The sequence below is a fragment of the Colletotrichum siamense genome, assembly GCF_013390195.1.
Source record: "Colletotrichum siamense strain Cg363 chromosome Unknown KSG_Cg363_contig01, whole genome shotgun sequence".
NCBI classification, from domain to species: Eukaryota; Fungi; Ascomycota; class Sordariomycetes; order Glomerellales; family Glomerellaceae; genus Colletotrichum; species Colletotrichum siamense.
The window spans coordinates 5393359-5410716 of NW_023501014.1; the positions used below are offsets into that span (position 1 = coordinate 5393359).

Sequence of the window (17358 nt, forward strand, 5' to 3'; positions counted from 1 at the left end):
AGGTTCCAGCGGCCTAGTCAGCGCTTCGCAGTGCAGCTTTGGTAGGCAAGCTTGTCCAAGAAAGCGTCCGTGACGAACGCCGTGTACAACCACAGTTGATTCCTCCTGACGCCCATGTGAACTGACTTCATCAATTGAACCTGGAGCTCGGTTAGCAAACGTACAATATTGAATGAGTGATGGCTGACCTTGTAAGGCGAGTGTGACTTGCAAGAACTCCCTCCAGGGTCTTGAGTTCGGGTAGAAAGTGCATTTTCCTTGCGAAGTCGTTGGGCTTGGGCAATGAGAAGAGCGGCAGTGTATGGATCTGTGAAGGCCGCTTTTTTATTTTCATGCTGTGGAAGTCCCCAGAGCATTCGGCGCGTTAAAACAGCGCAGCGTAGATGATAAATATTGAGTTCATCAACATAAGCAACGGATGACAGTTGCGGACCGTTTGAGCATGGAGAAATGCCGGTATATATGTCGCACGGATGATGAATCTTGTGCTTTTCGTTGCAGAACATGAGGGGATCACTATGCAGTTAGAACCGGAAGCACGTCCTAGATCACACCGTCAACTTACGAGAGCATGGTAAATGAGTAGAACTCCAAGAGAGAGCCCACGGCACTAGCAACCTCATCTGGATAGCGCGTGACCACCATTCTTGCCCAATTTGTCGCGATATCGGGGGATGGCTGCGGCGTGTTGGGCATGGGTTGCAGCTGAGATGCATTACTTGATGACTCGGGCAACTCGTTGATGGTGCAGCGGAGGAGTTGAAGGTGCCGCGTAGTCCATGCCAGCGGCTGCACAATGAGACGTTCTCCCTGGAAGCGACGACATATCTCGCGGATTGATAGATTCGCAATGTTTTCATCGCTGTCTTCTCCGCCCGCCTCTGCCGCTGATGAAGCCATGGCTCTGATGCAGGCACTGAAAGCAGATTGTTTGTCTGCTGTAGGGTTCCACGTTGATTTCCGAATTCGAAAACCTACAGCGGCAGCCATGGCCGTCAAGGTGACCCCTGCAACCTTGCTGGCGGGCCCCGTTCGACGCCAGCTCACACCAATGAGAGGCACCGACAGCCCCCAATTAAGCAAGTGCACCAACGACAAGCGACGATCCACAAGAGAAGGACCATCCATTGATAATCGCACGGGATGGAATGGAAGGCAAGGAACTCATGATCGTGCTTATGCTTTTTCGAGTCGATTGCAATGTGGAAGACGGACGCTCCTTACCATTACTTGTCATTTCCATTCAAATGTTCTCGCTGTTCAGCCGAGACCCCTCGTAAACGAACACGAAAATCTGCTTCATTCTTAGCCGAGACCGCAAAGTCACATTCGTGCAGGCCCCCGCTTTCGCGGCTTCGGTCTTGGCCAAGACCGCGAAGTTCGTACACGCCCTCGCCATTTATAACAATAGCAGCTCGGTTTACGAGGACACAAAACTATCAATGTTACCTAGATGACAAAACGTGATGTCGCCAAGGTCCGTATGAAGTAAGCAGTATCAATCAGGGGAACGGAGTCGGCCCCGGGTCGGAGAATTCTCAAGGTATTGCGCCCTTTTGATGATTGTCTAGTATATGTAGGCAGGTCAATCGACGAGCTGTTTCAAGTTATCCGTCTTTGCATTGTCTTCGACTTCAAATACATAGACGTCGTTTTGATATGTGAGGCTGTAACGTTAGAAGTTTTCATTATAGCTCTGATCCCCAAATCACCCTCTCAAGACAGCCACAATGGGATCCATCGTCAACACTCAAGACTCCCGACCTCTCCTCCTCGTAACATCCTTTCCTGGCGATGGCCACACCGGACCTCTGCTGCGCGTCGCCGCCGGCCTGGTGCAGCGCGGCTGGGACGTCGCCTACCTCGCCGCCAGCCAATACGAGCCCAAGATCCGCGCCATAGGTGCCGAGTTCTTCGAGGCGCCGGACCCCTTCACTCCCGCCAAGTTCGCCGAACTCGGGTCCCAGCGGGACATCCCCGTCGGCCCGAGACGCTACGCGCACACCATCGGCTGCGTCTTCCTCGACGACCTCCCCGCCAGGACCGAGAGGCTCCAAGAGACGCTCGAGGCGCTGAGGGCCCGCGATCCCGGCAGGCAGATCGTCGTCGTCGAGGACGGGCCGAACATGGCGTCGGTGCCCTGGCGGTACGGCCGTCCCCTCCCGCGGGGCTTCGACGAGTTCCCCCGGACGCTCGGCGTCAGCCCCTGCCCGCTCATCATGCAGAGCGTGGACTGCGCGCCCACGCCCCTCGGCCTGCCGCCCGACACGTCCGACTCGGGCAGGCTCCGCAACGCGGCGCTGAACCAGCTAATCAACGACGGCCCGTTCAAGAAGCTGCATGAGAAGAGGGACGCCGTCTTCCGGTCGCTGGGCTGCACGTCGCTGCCAGCCCATACAGTCAATGATATCTTCTTCCTCGACTATGACCAGGTGCTCCTCCTCTGCTCGCCGAGCCTCGAGTACGACCTGTCCGATAAGCCGTCCACGGTCGGCTTCGCAGGCTGTCTGCCCCGTCCGCCCCTCAGCAAAGACCTGACATACCCGTCCTGGTGGTCTGAGGTCACGAACAAGGGCGAGTCCGGGAAGAAGGTCGTATTCGTCACGCAGGGCACCGTGAACATCGACCCCGAGGACCTCATCCTACCCACCGTCCAGGGTCTCGCTGGCCGCGACGACGTGCTCGTCATCGTCGTCCTGGGCAGCCGGGGCGCAACCCTCGACATGTCCCGTCTGCCCGCCAACGCGCGCGTGCTCGACTACTTCCCCTACAACGCGGTGCTCGCCCACGCCGACGTGTTCGTCTCCAACGCCGGGTACGGGGGCTTCACGCACGCGGTGGTCAACGGGGTGCCAGCCGTGTTCGCTGGCCAGACGGAGGAGAAGGCCGAGGTGGCGGAGCGCGGGTCGGTGGCGGGCTTCGCGGTGAACCTGAGAACGCAGACGCCCGGCGCCGCCGCGGTGCGCGGGGCGGTGGACAAGGTGCTTGCGGACGGGCGGTACAAGAGGCGTGCGCTGGAGCTGATGGCTGAGAATGAGGGAATGGATTCGCTGGGGGTGATTGAGGAGCGTATTTTGTGGATGATCAAATAGAGAAGGACCTTCGATTAGAACTGCGTAATTAGCATAGACATCTCAGCTCCGTTGTATACATATGCATGGTAGTCTTGGTTCCACGCAGGAGTTTGGTGTCTATTGAAGGCTATGTGTAGTCGTCGGGCTTGTCTCCGCGTTCGCGGTCCAGAAAAAGGTGGCGGCGGCCTCTTTCAAGGAGATAGGTAGAATTGTAAGGTATGGAAAGGCAGGCAAGGAACCTATGATCATGCTCATGCTTTTTAAAGAGTCAACTGCAATATGCAAGACGGACGTTTCTTACCAGTACTTGTCATCGCGAATGGGGCCGGCTGGTGCGACGTGTACGGCGCCACAACGTATGCATAGCCAGTCCACAAAAACACCAAAAGATGGATCGTGAACGCCAAAAACATACAACACCGGGCATTCGCCGGTCGTCACCGACCCGACTACTACTCCAGCCCTCACTGGCTTATCTATGGGAGAGCGGACGGGATCCCGAGTTCTCCAGTGGGTATGGTCGTATGTGCTAGAGCCGGGAACGCAGGATGGTTATAGAGCGTGGGCTTGTCACCGAGAGCAAAGGTTGACGTAGGCAACGTGATATCCACAGAATAACTCAGCCGTCATGACTATGTCCTCCGTTATTACAATACTATCCATGACAGCCTTGACTGCCTCGGGAGCTTAACGTCTATTGAAGACCTTGGGTAGTCCTAGTCCTGTACAAGCAGACGATCACATGGCGCAACGTCAGTTTATGAGGTAGAGCGACAGGTGAGATGTAGGCTGTGAGAGAGACTGTGGCGGCCTTTTTGAAGGAGTTAGACTCAGATACGGAACATGAGATGCTGAGATGCTGAGATGCCAGTGCAAACTCAGCAAAAGGGCTCCCGGAGACCACATCGCATGCATGGCCGCAACTCCCCAACACCTACCGATGCTCCGAATGTCAAGTCTTGGGCGCACAACAGGAGTTTAGCTCAACGCAGGGTCACGACAGCTGGAGTTGAGATGCAAGGCACCTACAAGTGAGACAACGGTCGCTAGTGGTTAGGCTAATTCGAGTCTGTGTTGACATTCACACTTCAGCTAACACCACGCTAGATCTTCAGCTCCTCCAAGATCTTGCATGTAGCCTATTCAGCCTCCAAAGTCTATCTTGAGGTCTATCGCACTTTCAATATGGTAATCGCAACGCATTCGCCTTTGCCATACTTTGCCAATGAGTCTGTGGTAGCATCGGTCTAGACAAAGCCCGCGTGCTCAGCTGAAAAGTGCGATCCTTCAGGGGGTCGACGTGTAGCTTCCTATAATACAAGGAAGCATCCGACGCAGGTCTTCACGACCGAGCTGGGTTCAACCCCGGAGAAAATACAACCGCTGAACACCGAAAAATGAGTAACATCGCGTATCGCGCGGAGCTGGAGACAGACTCAAACACCCACGATGAACACAGCCCTCATCCACTCGACGCTGCCAATATCACAGATTCCTCGACACCCTTTGTTCGGGAGACCAAGGGGTTCACATCGGTAGTCTCACCGAGGCCTCTGAGTACGAGCAAGCTTTCTTCTATAGGATGGTACACACCAGCCGTGATCGTCGGGGGCTTCATCGGAGCGATGGTTATCGCCATTGCCAACTACATCTACTTCTACGTGATTGGCGGAGGAGGTGGGAGACCCATCGATGAAGTCGGCATATCTCAGACATGGAACAGCTTTTTCATCCTAGTTCTTTCACGGGCCTTCTCAACCATCCTGACAGCGTCCGCTTCAGCAGCATTCGCGCAACTCTTGTGGTGGTATCTACGCCGGAGGTCGCTTCCACTGGAGAAAGTGGAAGCCCTCTTCCAGCTGAATTTCGGTCCGCTTAACTTGTATCAGCTCGGGATATTGAAACTAGTCCCCCTTCTGTGGTTCTTCGGATTACTACTCCTATTGGTCCCATTGTCAGCATCACTTCCGGGCGGAAGCCTTGTCGTAGAGCAGGTAGCTCGGAACGTAACCAGTGCAGCATCAATCCCAGCTCTTGATGTCGATTTTCGCGGCAATGGATCAGCAGCCGACCTCTTCAAGTATGCCATGTTCAGTACAATGCCTGATGGCGAGTACAAGTACGTTTTTCACACCAATCTCTCACCTAGCTCAATTCTGACTCATAGCTAGAATGCCGATCTTGGAGTACTCGGCCATTGGCAAACGGTCTCTACTCGAAGGTGCCTATCTCACTCGCACATCATCTTGCGGAGTCAACTGCTCCTATGACCTCCAATGTGCGGCTCCGTCCCTTCAATGTAAGGACGCGAGCCCTGTTTCAACAGCGAAATTGTACTTCAACACGGACCTCAACGACACCTACGCGCAAAATGGATTCTATCGAGCTTCTCATTACCCCCACAATCCTAACTTCAAGAGAGTCAACGATCTGTATGAATTTGTCATGATCTGGGCCGAGAGTGATGGGCAGCGGCAGAATGCTACATTGCGGGCGCTGAACTGCGTCGCAATGGCGGCCACTTACAATGCTCATGTCAATTGCACCAACTCCATTCAGACTATAACTGTGGGTATATCGAACGAGAAACCGCTGAATGCAACGGCGTTGTTTTATCCCAACCTTTTCTACGGCGAGCAACGTGCCAAAGACGGTCCGGATGGCATCGAATACATATATCCGACATATACTCATACCAAAGACGAATTGAACGCCTTATTCAACGGCTGTCAGCTTCTCTCTATGGTCGAAACCTGTCACCAGAAATTCTTCGCGATCTCATGACCAATGTCTCCCTCTCAATATTCAATGACGGGCAACACTTGACTTCAACTTCCGTCACGACCGAAACCTATAGGCTGAGCTACGTTTTCAAGTCCCCCTGGAAACTCATTGCAGTGTACGCCGCAGACTTGATTGTTACTGCGATCTTCTTGCTACTCGGCCTGATTGCCATGTTCCAGAACGGCGTCGCGGCGACTCCTGGAGGCTTCCTGCAGATCTTGTGCACCACGACTCATGAGCATGGGACTTTGAATCGGTTGGCGAGACAGGCTTGTTCTGGTGGCAAGGAGGGCATGTCTGAGCATTTAAAGAAGCTCAAGGTCAGATTTGGGGAGATTGTGGATATGAATGAGGATTTGCGGTTTGCGGCATTCGGGACGGAGGAAGAGACGAGTTTGTTGGTTAATAAACGGGCGCATGGTGGCATGTAGGGATGCATTGGCACGTCTGACTTGGTGTTCTATCAGCTTCAGAACGTCAACAGCATGACTAGGAAAACGGAACAGGTCCCTTATTCTTCCTGCATACTCAACGTCGTCCTCTCCCTCGTCGTCGTCGTCGTCATCCTTATCCTTGTCGACGCCCTCGTCTCTAATCACTGTAATTAACTGTTGTCTACGATAGAAGTAAATCTCCAAATTTGCTGCAACATAGGACGTTCAGCCGTGCAAACATATGAAAACTAGGCTGTCTCAAACGAAAGACTTCTTTCACTGCCGTTTATTCAATATTCACGATTCGCATACCTCCTGACCGCAACTCCACGATACAACACTCGACTAGCCCAACCAGAAGCGGTCCGGCGACGTAAAACGAGTAAAAGCAACACAATTCCCTGTCGAGTTCAACCCGACTTAGTGTTTTTCTCCCCAAAAGTATAATATCCTCTACAGAGGTCTTCTGACTCAGCCGGCGGCCTCTCGATTATTTTGCCGGAAATCTCCTGTTTGTTTTCTGTTATCAAGCAATAAGGTGTCTCCTTGCCGTCGACTTCTCCACTGTTGTTCACTGGGCGGTAAGTCGGGCGACGCTTGATACGATCGACCAGGGATGAATGCAAGACTGCATCACAAGGGATATCTCGGGTTTCGCCCATGTTGAGGGGAAACATCTGCCAATGCCAATGGGTACGGTAAGTGTCGGCGGCGTGTTCTTTGTCGGCACGAACAGTATTCCTCTTGAGCTCCCATCGTTTGGCCAAGGGGTAGAATTCTGTTCATGTCAGTCATACTCTAACACAAGGATAATGCAAGAGCCTCACCCAGAAAGTTCCATAATAGGACAGACCCTATCGTATCACCGAAGCCAAATTTGAGCGGATCGTGAAGAGAGGCGAGTACGGCATCCTCCTTGTGGTACAGGTAACGAATCTTGAAGTCCGCGACCTTTTCCTTAACCCACTTGATTCCCTCACCATCCGGCCAGTAGTCTCCCTCTCCGCGTTGTCGCTTGTCCGCTTCTTCAATCTCTTGAATCATCCAATACAGGGGGGCATCGCTCAGTTGGCAAGGCCTCATGCGGTACCTGTGGGAGCAGTAATCGTGTTGGCCGTCATTGCGACACCTCCCACATTTATCCTTGGAGCAATACGACTTGGAGTGCTCGGCCTCGCAATCATCCAACTGCTTCAAGGTGTAGTGAGACTGCTCACATTGGCCCCAGTCATTTTGTCCTTCCTTTTTTTGCTCCCTTCTCAGCTTTCGAAGTTTCTTCCAAGACTTCAGGCGCAACCCGATGTTAGCTTTCTTGTCGTCGGTCAAAAGAAAGTCACTGTCGGGGTGCCAACCACCGCCGACATCGCTATGGTTGCCCGGGAACCAGACTTCCTTGATGTGCTCTTTTCGGATGCTGTCACCTGCTTTGTCCTGGTCGAAGAGTGCTGGCTTGAACTTGACGCGGCGCTCGTCGACAGCCACAGCATGCCTGATGATGTCCGCAGTCCCTTGGACTTTGACGTTGGCCGTCGTCTTCTTTTCCAAAACGGACACCGAGTTGACGCAATCCCACAGGCCCAGGAAGAAGACCTTGATGTTAGTCTTGGCCCGTGGCGCCCTCCAACAGAAGGTGTCGCTAAACGCGACCAACTCGCACGTGGCCGCTGTGCACTTCTTTGGAGATTGGTTCGTCTGATAGTCGTTGTGTTGAGATATGTGATGGTCACCTTTCTTGGCAGCTTTAAACTCGCCGTTCAGGTGCCGCTGGTAGAGGCGATATGCGAACGGCACCATCTCCTCGTTCCCTTTGCAGAGAAGTCCAACAGTGAAAACCATGCGTGAGAGAAATCTAGCGATGTATGCCCCGCGACTGAACCCGAACACGTAGATTCTATCACCCTGTCATCATGGAAGGTTAGTTGAAATGCTCGCCAACTTTAGGGCGACGGCTTACTCACGGGGGCATAGTACTGCATCAGGAAGCGATAGCCGGCAATGACATGCGCGTCGAATGTCGTACCGAGTCCCTGGTCAACCATTTTCCAGAAGCTGCTCTTCATCTCGCCGAAGCTGGACTTGTGGACGGTCTTCTCCTTGACATCATATGTGCCAATACCAGCTAAGGACATGTAAGCAACCAGCCGACTTGCAGATATGATTAACGTACTTTGATAGTAGTGGTACTGATTGCAGGCATTGCGGTCCATCATATTGAGCAATTTGACCACATTCGTATCCTTGTCAGACCCGGTAAACTCGTTTCCAGTGCCATCGAAGAAGAGTACGAGGTTCCGTGGTTCCCGCTCCGGCTTTTTTTCGCCCTTCGACCCCTCAGTATTGATTGCTAACGGGAAGATTGGCGGCATTGTGACTGAGTGCTCTGGGGGAAAAGTGTCTGAGGGAAAAGTGTAGCTAGATGAGAGTAAAAACAGGGGCAATTAGGGTGAAGTCTCAAGTACGGATGCTAGAAAATCAGATAGATACCATGAGCCGCGACTGATCGCTTCGTTGAGATTACTTTTATATACTAAACCGTCCTCCTATGTCATTGATGAAATCAAACACCATATCAATTCTCACGACGGACCCGGACAAGAAGAGGTAAATAACGTCACCTCTGCGCAGTCCGTGGAATCAAATGTCTAATTATCACTGTCGGCTTGACTCACATTGCGCAAAGTCTCAGCCTTGTCTTCAGATCTGAGACCTTCCATCTACCAGCAAACGGGTCAACGTCACCGGAGTTAGTTCCTAGAGCCTCAAGCTTCAGTGGCTGCCGATCTTGTACTGAAAAGCGAATTTGGTTTGCCGCTAAAATGTCTTGTTTTGATCGGCCGTCCAAAGAAGCGCCAACCGCTTACCGCCTACAGTTTGCCAGTGTCTGAAGGGTTCCCGCATCTGGACTTATCCTGCTTTGCGTGATTGACGAAAACGTCACATCAAATTATCTATGTTTTGGATGTCCAATGTCTCGGTAGACCTAAATCCCGAATCTTCGATTGTCTGTCGACGTTCCGTAAGAAATTGTGCGCTGATCCATCCTCAACCCTTCGCTAGCACCAGTGTCTGACTGATCCAAACCTGGGCAAGGTGTCTGTGTCTATGACTTCCACCGCCTTTCATATAACAAGGTCCCCAGTATCAATTGGTCGCCTCAAGATACCCAAATTATCGCCTGTTTGCTTCCTTTAGTTAGAGGCAGTAAACGGAGATGGCAGACGAGGAAGACTACAATAATAGAGATAACAAGACGACGATGTTTCCTTTCCTCTCCGCGATGACATAAATAGAGTTGACAAGAAAATTTAAACTGTATCGCAAGGCCACCTTGAAGTCGCACCTTTGCATCACCTAGATAATCAAGGTTCTCCGATTGAATCCATATGCTTATATGTACCAAGCCTTCAACTTTTAGTAAGTTCGAAAAGAAAGCATCTGTCGCATTGCCCCCGAACGGCACATTTATAGACCCCGAGCAAGGCACACAGCAACGATGAACACAGCAATAATGGACACAGCAACGATGGCGTCCCCATTCTCGACCCTTCCTCAAGAGACGCGCGACCACATATGGGATATGTTGAGCAAGGAAGAAGATCACATAAGTCTTCTTCATACCAACTCCCAGCTAAGATCCGATATCCTCGACCGTCTGCCTCGCAGACGTGTTCGCTGCAACTGCCGCCTCGGAAAGACAGCTCCCGCTCCCGACGATAAGCACGAATGCGAGCGTATTGACATCGACAAGCTGTGCGTCTTTGTCGACTCAGAGTTCATAAGAGGCTCAGCTATGAGGATCCAAGCCACCTGGGCGGCGGACGAAGGACCTGAGAAACAAGGGATTCGTCACAAAACGTCAATGTGGTCGATCAAGAACACACGCTCCGTCTTCGCCAAGGTCCTCAAACACTACAATCCCAAAGAGGTGGTTGTCTCAATACAGGCTCCTCCAGATGGAAATCACAGAGCCGCACTTCTCGTCTTGCTCGCAAAGGTCTGCGATGCAGCCGAAGTTGTCGATCGTCTGGGCAATTATACGGGCTCATTCGGCATACATTTCAGCGAGACTAGAAAAGCCGATGGTCAACCGGGTACACCGTTCTGGGAGCGCGACGAAGTCTTGCTTTGGGCTAGGAACGCTCAAACGCCGATACGCTTCTACGATTGCATCATGTTTCCTCTGCTTTATGGAACATCGAGAGGCCCCTACGATGCGAAGGTAACCTTCGAGCATCCGCCGAAGACAAGGGGCTTGCTCTTCAAGAACACCCCCAAAACTTCTGGCCAAGAGGAACTAGACTGGAGCATTGTGGAAGGCATCATATGCTTGGAGTATATAAAGACGGGTATCATCACCGTGAGTTCTGGGTATCTTCCTCAGCCTGCAACGAAAAGACCCTCCGGCGAAATCCTGACATTCAGATGGAGTAATTCATGGGCAAATCCGTGGAGGGAAGACCCGCGCAGAGCTGACGAAGTTGATTGCACGTTGAAACAATTAGAAGACTTCTACAATGGGCTGTTCGGGGATCTTTACAAATTGGGCAGCTGTCGCTGGTGTCCGACCGAAACTGGCCCTCCAGAGTTGAGGGGGTTGAGAGAGTACATCACCTTATCCATGCCGGCGAGGGAGAGATTCAAGCGGCATCCCAAGCCGGAGGCCGATTGGTTTGCACCATCCGTCAGTTTGCTAAAGTACCAATTTGTCTCCTGGGCTTTGGGTTGTTCTGATGAAGCGTGCACAAAATGCTACATGACTTCGGGTCGTCCTGCTGCAGCGTTCATAAACGGCAAGACTTTACTCAAGATTCGTGGGCATAAAGTGGTAAAATCGAGTTCAAGGTTTATAAAATTTAAGGTCAATCATGCATCTACTATATAGAGAGACATAAAAATGTTGGACTGCCTGTTCATCAACTATAGAGATGGAGATATATGTCGTATACAACATCCATCAGACGTCGATAATATGCATAGCGAACTCAACAATCTTTTACCTTTTCCCGAGATTCCACGCCGTGTTTAAACAGACGACTGCGGGGTAAATGTGAGGGGCACATCGGGAGGACTCTGAGCGATAATATCCTGCACGAACTGGCCCAGCGTGGTGTCAATAGGAGTGTCGCTCGGAGTCCAGCCAAGCTCAACTGGCAACCGCTCGTTCCCTATGGATGATTAGAATATGTCGAAGACCAGTGTGGGACCACAATAACTTACTAAAGAAGTACTCCATGAATGACCTATTCGCTACCGGGTTTTCCGGATGACCAAAAATGGCCAGCATGAAGGCGTTCTCGCCGACGATGACCGGAATCTGTTCTTGGGTGATGGAGAAGCTTGGGTTGATCTCGCTCATGTCAAGGGCATGTCTGGCACGAGCGTTGGCTATGATTGACGTGTTGATGGCCTGCTCGTTTCCAAAATAGCTCACAAAGTTGTCAAAGGTCCCCTTGTCGAAGGAGTTGGTGGGGTCGAAGACCGCATCGCGGCGGGAGAGACTGCCGTCGTGTTCGATCACATTATGGACATGGAGCATCTCGAGGTCAAAGAACTGTTGCGGCTTTGGTCAGCCCGCCCTCTCGGAGCGATGCAGATGCTTCTCTTACCGTGGCGTTGGGAACGGGGTTGACTACAAGAGCGTTCTCAAAGATGTTGAGAGCCCGGGATTCGGCCACGTTCAATGCATCCTTGACCCCCTTTGTGAGTTTGTCGAGCGTAATGTTTCGGCCGTCGTGGGGAACGAAGCCATGGTTTGCGAGGGTGTTCATCGTCGGGCATGGGGAACGCTCTGCATTGATTCTGTTAGCACGTTCAAATACTCCCGCCGAGACAGATCCAGACATACGATCGCCAGGTCCTGGAGCTTTCCAGAAGAAGTGATTTGGCGTCAGACGTCCGGTTCCGTTTCCAGACTTGATTACTGGCGGCCGGGTTGAGTGTCCAATGCCAGAGTTGGCAAAGTGAGGGAAGCTATAGGCCAAAGGAGCCAGGCCCATGATGATCATAGAAGGAATATGCATTGTGGAATTGATCTGAAGGAGAATTTGGAAGATGACTGGTATGTTTGAGTCTGTGAGAACGATGTTTCGATACTCAATAACAGCAACATCTCAAACAACAGGCAGGCCTTTATATCAATCATTCAAACATTCTACTTTCACGCCGAGCACCACGCCTCCCTTCCATTATCGAATCAAATCTTGCCTATTTCCTAGCAAAACCTCAACATGGTGATGCTTAAAATTGCTTCTTGGCGCAAAGGAGGTTAGCATTGTGTTGACGAGGCCATCATCAGCCACTGACCCGACCGACTGCGAAAACGAGAACGAGCCACGAGAACGAGCCTCACAGACAGCATCAAGTATCGCATTTCGACGAAACCAACAGTTATGGATATGAGCCCTTTACATGTGGCTGTGAACGCAGATCATTCTTCCTCACAGGACCTCTTGATATCGTTCTCGATATATTGCACATCGAGAACACCGTCACCCGAGTCTGCGATTCAGCTAGACCCGCTGTTTGTTCCCCTCAGGCGATGACTTGCCTGACGAGCGAGTAGCTTGAGATGACGGACAGTGAGACACAAATCGGTGATGACTTGCTGCGCAGACACGATCTTCTCAACGTGACTCATTCGACGGGTGGAATGGCCGGCCCGTCTTGGGGAGAAAAGAAGGCTAACAGCGGGGAGGTAGGTCGAGATCTTTGATCCGTTCGGGTACACTGCAGTAGCCGTTGGTACCTGAGCAGGGATGTCCGCCCACCGCCTGTTTCAAAACCTCGAGTCTCTGCGCCTCTAATTGTCATCCCCTCTTCGCTCGAATCCGCTTTCTATCTCAGAAATTCGTATAACGCAGAGAGGGCCGGGCCAGACAGAATGGCCGTTGCCAGCTCACCGCAGACACGTGGCACACCGCCCCGGAGGCGAACGCACCATTTGTGCGTGCCCAGCTGAGGCTGACGGTGTTCGTCGAAAGTCCGCAGCTGCTTCTCGAAGCGAACATGGGACAACGGTTTTGCACTTTAAAAAGGAGCTGAACCCTGGAAAAAAGAACATGGTTGCCCAGGACAATACGGACGCTGACGTCTTGGACGGAAAACAGCCTTGGAAACCTTGGAAGAGCTCGGGCGATCAGTTCGGGCGGTCACGTGCCGATAAGAGCTTTCCAGCCACCGGGACACTAACCCGTTGTCCCCAAGTGGCCTATCGATAGGCTGGGCTCCACCACACCCGCTGCCCGTCGCCCGCTGTGGAGCCAGGATTCGGCGCCAAGGGCGACCCGGTTACCCCGCGCAACCACGCTGCAGGTCCGGCTGGGTTGTCAGCGACCACCTGGTGAGCTCACAGACAGGACGAACCCACTCTCTTTTTCTCTTGGAGAAACCTAGTCTCTCGTCGCTAAGGTAGTGACACAAGTCTTCGGGTTCATCCTGAAGATTTTCTTTGTTCCCAACCTCCCGACACCTTATCTTTCCTCTGGGGGTAGGGCGCATGTTCTGCTTCAAACATTCCAGCGCAGACGCCAACACCGAAACTTCCCCCACTTGCACCTCCGGCCGGCTCACTGACCGACTTTCAGGAAACCCGCCATCCCACCCAAACGATAAACGCAACCATTTCTCGGGGTCCCTTTCCTTTTGAGGATCTCGAGAGTCGGCCACGATAAAGACGCCCAACGGTTTTCCCGCATTCTTCAACACCTCCCACCCGCGTCTGAAGGACTCCTCCGCTCGTCGTCGCCATCATGGCGCCGGCAGAAGGGTTCTCGGCGCCGGGCGTCGCTACCTACGACTCCAACACCATGACGGTCGGCGACGGAACCTGGGACTTTGAGAAGAACACCTTCTTGCTGCCCAACCTCCAAGGTCTCAATTTCGAGACCATGCAATACAATGGTGAATGCGTCCCGGCCGGGTTTTCGATGAAGACACTCCACTAACACAGACCACCCTAGGCATGGGCAATCGCTTCTCGACAGTCGCTCAATATCACACCCTCATTCTTGCTCACGGTGTCATGGGAGCCATCGTCTTCCTTGTCATCGTCCCTTTCTCCGTCTTGACGGTTCGATTCTACACGAGAAAGCCCGGTTACGCCGTACCCTACCACGCCCAGCTACAGATCCTGGGAGCGCTCTTGCTTGTCGCCGTTTTCACCTTGGGCTGGTTCGCCGTCGGCCCCGAACGAAGCTGGACGAACCCGCACCACGCCATCGGCCTGGCAATCTTCATCATGTTTCTCCTGCAGATCATCGGCGGCCGGCTCGTGAGGAACATCAGGGGACGCTCGCTCAGAAAGATGTTTCATCGGTGGAGCGGACGGCTCATCGCTCTGCTCGGTCTCATTCAGGTGCCTCTCGGATTGACGCTCTATGGCTCCCCAAAGTACACATTCATCCTCTACTCCCTATGGGTCGCCTTCTTGCTCTTGCTGTATTTCATCCTTAGTTACCGCGCCGAGGGCGATGACCGTGGCCGGGAGACGTACATCAGTGGAGGACGGTCCGAGGGACCGAGCGGCGTGTCTTACGACTCAGAGTACTACAGTGATGTCCACACGGAGAAGACCAAGAGCAACAGATGGGTGGCGCCTCTCGCAGCTGGTGCCACCCTGGCCGCCTTGTTCGGTCGCAAGAAGCACAAGGAGAAGGAGAAGGAGCTCAGCCGGGAAAGATCACGATCGCGCAGCCGCAGTCGTGGGCCAGAGGTTATCGGTTCCAGACGGGGCTCGCAGAGCTACCTCCCCTCACGCAGAGATTCCGCAAGCTACTTCGAGAGCGAAAAGTACACCGACATCGACTCTCGCCGGGATGACAAGAAGAAGGAAGGCGGCGGCTTCATGAAGACGTTATTCGGTGTCGGTGCTGGTATCGGCGCAGGAAAGCTTCTGTCCAGCCTGATGAAGAAGAAAGAGAAGAGCCGACCACACGACGAGGAATACTCTGCCGTCTCGACCGAGACTCCTCAACGCCGCCGCCCGAGTCGAAGCTACCCCGCCCAGAGTGAGTTCACCGACTACACGGACTGGACCGAAGACACCCCGCCGCCCGCACGAAGACCCCGCGAGGGTTCCATCCTGCCGCCCCCTGGAAACCCCGTCATGGCCGCTCAAGCTCTCAGCGCCGCCGAATCTCGCACGAACCGACCCCCTCACGCCAGGACCAGGTCCCAGTACAGCTTCGAAGATTCCGAGTACTCGTCGTATGTGAGCCCGTCTAGACGTAGGGATGAGCCGCCGCCCTCAGGCGGGGCCGGCAAGGGCATCTTGGCTGGTCTGGGCTTGGGATGGTTCGCCAAGAAGATGGCCGACCGCAAGAACAAGAAGGCCGAAGAGCAGAGAATCAGGGACGAGGAAGAGATGAGGTCAGGCGTTTCGGGCTCAAGATACACGGGAGACGGCATGTCCTCCCCGTCCCGCGACAGGCGCTCCTCTCGCCGCGCCAGTGGTGGTCGCCGCCCGAGACCTCCCATGTCCGCCATCAGCACAGAGATCACCGAGTTGACCGAATCCTCCGAGCTTGAGCCTCGTCCTTCTGGAACCGGCTACGGAGGTGGGCCCCCGATGCCGCCGTATTCTGCCCGCCCCCCGAGAACGCCTCCCGGTGCAGGTGCCGGCTACCCCGACTCCGTCAGCATGCCTGCGATGCCGCCAGACCCGCAGGGCATCCTCAGCCGTGAGTCCGAGAATGATGTCTACGGATCGCCCAGCGGCCGACCGCAGCGCCGCGATTCTGCCAAACGCAGGAGGGCTGGCGATGAGGCGGCAGCGGCCGCCGTCGCCTCGGCGAGTGCCCTCGCAGCCAAGGAGGAGCAGCGTCGTCGCGCAGAGTCTGAACGCTTCGGCCAGTCCACTCTGGCGCCCGTCAGCGTCAAGGTCAAGGTCCACGACGACAAGGACCGCAACGTCACGCTGCGCAGGCTGACCGAGGAAGAAGCCGCCGCATCCAAGCGCGACCACCGAAGACGGCGCGGCACCTCGGTGAGCAGTCTCTCCGGCACCGACGTCGGCAGCGGGCGCCGCTACCGCCGTGACTCGAGCCAGAGAAGAGCAGAGGCCGCGGCCGAGCAGATGGCCGAGGCAGGCGACGCCCTCCCGCCCCCCAACCCGGCTTTCGCGGCGGGCCGGAAACCGAAGGACTCGGCCTACTACTCCGGACCGACCGGCGGCGCAAACCCCTCTGTCTCTAGCATCGGCAGCGAGCACACGCACGGCACCTGGAGCCAGATGAGCCCCTCGCCCGCCGTACCGCCGGCCGGCCTGAACCCTACGGGATCCGCCGCGGAGCACAACCGGAGGAGGAGAAGACAGGAGCGAAGACGGAGCAGCGCGAGCCGCCCGCCGGCGGGAGGAGTGGACATGTACGACTAGAACGCCGGTCAACAGCGACGGCGACGGCGTTCACGACCGACACGACATTTTGATGTAACACCCCCCCGGCCCGGGCGGTAAGTATGACCACGGTCCCTTTTTGGCATTGGGTTGGCTGCTGTCCCATCTTTGAATCGCGATATTTCAGGGAAGACTGGCACTCCAGCTACGGCGACACGACTGCTTCTTCACCCTCTTCTCCTTCTTCATGGTTGACGGCACAAAGTACAAAAAAGATTGCATTGGGTCGGGTGTCCCTGCTGTCGCAAGCAGGCCCCGAAAGGAGTTTACGGTTGTGGAATTCTTGTCTCTGTTTCTTTTCTTTCTCGGACTCGTCGCCTCCTTTTCCCCTGAAAGGGACGACATCTATCTTATAACGGTTGGAGCATGTCGCGCGATTTTCCCTCCCAAACGACTCTCACGAGTTTTACGGAAACGAAAGCAAGCCTGAGTTTGTGAATATGTACGAAGGAATACGAACATCTCTCTCGATGGATGATTGTACGAAAGACAACGCGGGTATTTGTGGATAATTGGAGAGCTCGTCACCATGATAATTCCTGTGCAAAATGTGACTGCAATAATGTGATTCATAATTGTATGTCGTATTGGCTGCGTGCCTCATCATTCTAAGCAGAACTTGTGCTGCTTCTGTGTATGGTCTACATCTCATGACTCCCCTTACATCATTCTA

The 17358-nt window shown here is 53.9% G+C and overlaps 7 protein-coding genes across 7 annotated transcripts; 4 read left to right on the plus strand and 3 right to left on the minus strand.

Annotated features, from left to right (window-relative positions):
• Positions 1–17: 17 nt before the first annotated feature.
• On the minus strand, positions 18–900 carry CGCS363_v001355 (uncharacterized protein; the record flags this gene model as incomplete). The annotated part of the gene is made up of 3 exons (XM_036633204.1): positions 18–140; positions 189–516; positions 566–900. 3 exons carry the CDS (start codon positions 898–900, stop codon positions 18–20), a joined length of 786 nt encoding a protein of 261 aa, XP_036501825.1.
• Positions 901–1730: 830 nt separating this feature from the next.
• ugtA1-0 (UDP-glucosyltransferase A1) lies at positions 1731–3092 on the plus strand (the record flags this gene model as incomplete). Its single annotated transcript, XM_036633205.1, has 1 exon — positions 1731–3092. The coding sequence occupies one exon, from the start codon at positions 1731–1733 to the stop codon at positions 3090–3092; it is 1362 nt and encodes a 453-aa protein (XP_036501828.1).
• A 1379-nt stretch (positions 3093–4471) lies between these two features.
• Positions 4472–6289, plus strand: CGCS363_v001357 (uncharacterized protein; the record flags this gene model as incomplete). Its single annotated transcript, XM_036633206.1, has 3 exons — positions 4472–5193; positions 5246–5727; positions 5808–6289. The coding sequence occupies 3 exons, from the start codon at positions 4472–4474 to the stop codon at positions 6287–6289; spliced, it is 1686 nt and encodes a 561-aa protein (XP_036501827.1).
• A 32-nt stretch (positions 6290–6321) lies between these two features.
• On the minus strand, positions 6322–8658 carry CGCS363_v001358 (Uncharacterized protein; the record flags this gene model as incomplete). Its single annotated transcript, XM_036633207.1, has 6 exons — positions 6322–6325; positions 6387–6456; positions 6990–7070; positions 7120–8191; positions 8251–8411; positions 8460–8658. 6 exons carry the CDS (start codon positions 8656–8658, stop codon positions 6322–6324), a joined length of 1587 nt encoding a protein of 528 aa, XP_036501820.1.
• Positions 8659–10082: 1424 nt separating this feature from the next.
• Positions 10083–11174, plus strand: CGCS363_v001359 (uncharacterized protein; the record flags this gene model as incomplete). Its single annotated transcript, XM_036633208.1, has 1 exon — positions 10083–11174. One exon carries the CDS (start codon positions 10083–10085, stop codon positions 11172–11174), a length of 1092 nt encoding a protein of 363 aa, XP_036501819.1.
• Positions 11175–11314: 140 nt separating this feature from the next.
• On the minus strand, positions 11315–12312 carry CGCS363_v001360 (putative sterigmatocystin biosynthesis peroxidase stcC; the record flags this gene model as incomplete). The annotated part of the gene is made up of 4 exons (XM_036633209.1): positions 11315–11457; positions 11510–11843; positions 11899–12080; positions 12138–12312. The coding sequence occupies 4 exons, from the start codon at positions 12310–12312 to the stop codon at positions 11315–11317; spliced, it is 834 nt and encodes a 277-aa protein (XP_036502812.1).
• A 1728-nt stretch (positions 12313–14040) lies between these two features.
• CGCS363_v001361 (uncharacterized protein) lies at positions 14041–16664 on the plus strand (the record flags this gene model as incomplete). The annotated part of the gene is made up of 2 exons (XM_036633210.1): positions 14041–14191; positions 14251–16664. 2 exons carry the CDS (start codon positions 14041–14043, stop codon positions 16662–16664), a joined length of 2565 nt encoding a protein of 854 aa, XP_036502813.1.
• Between the last annotated feature and the right edge of the window lie 694 nt (positions 16665–17358).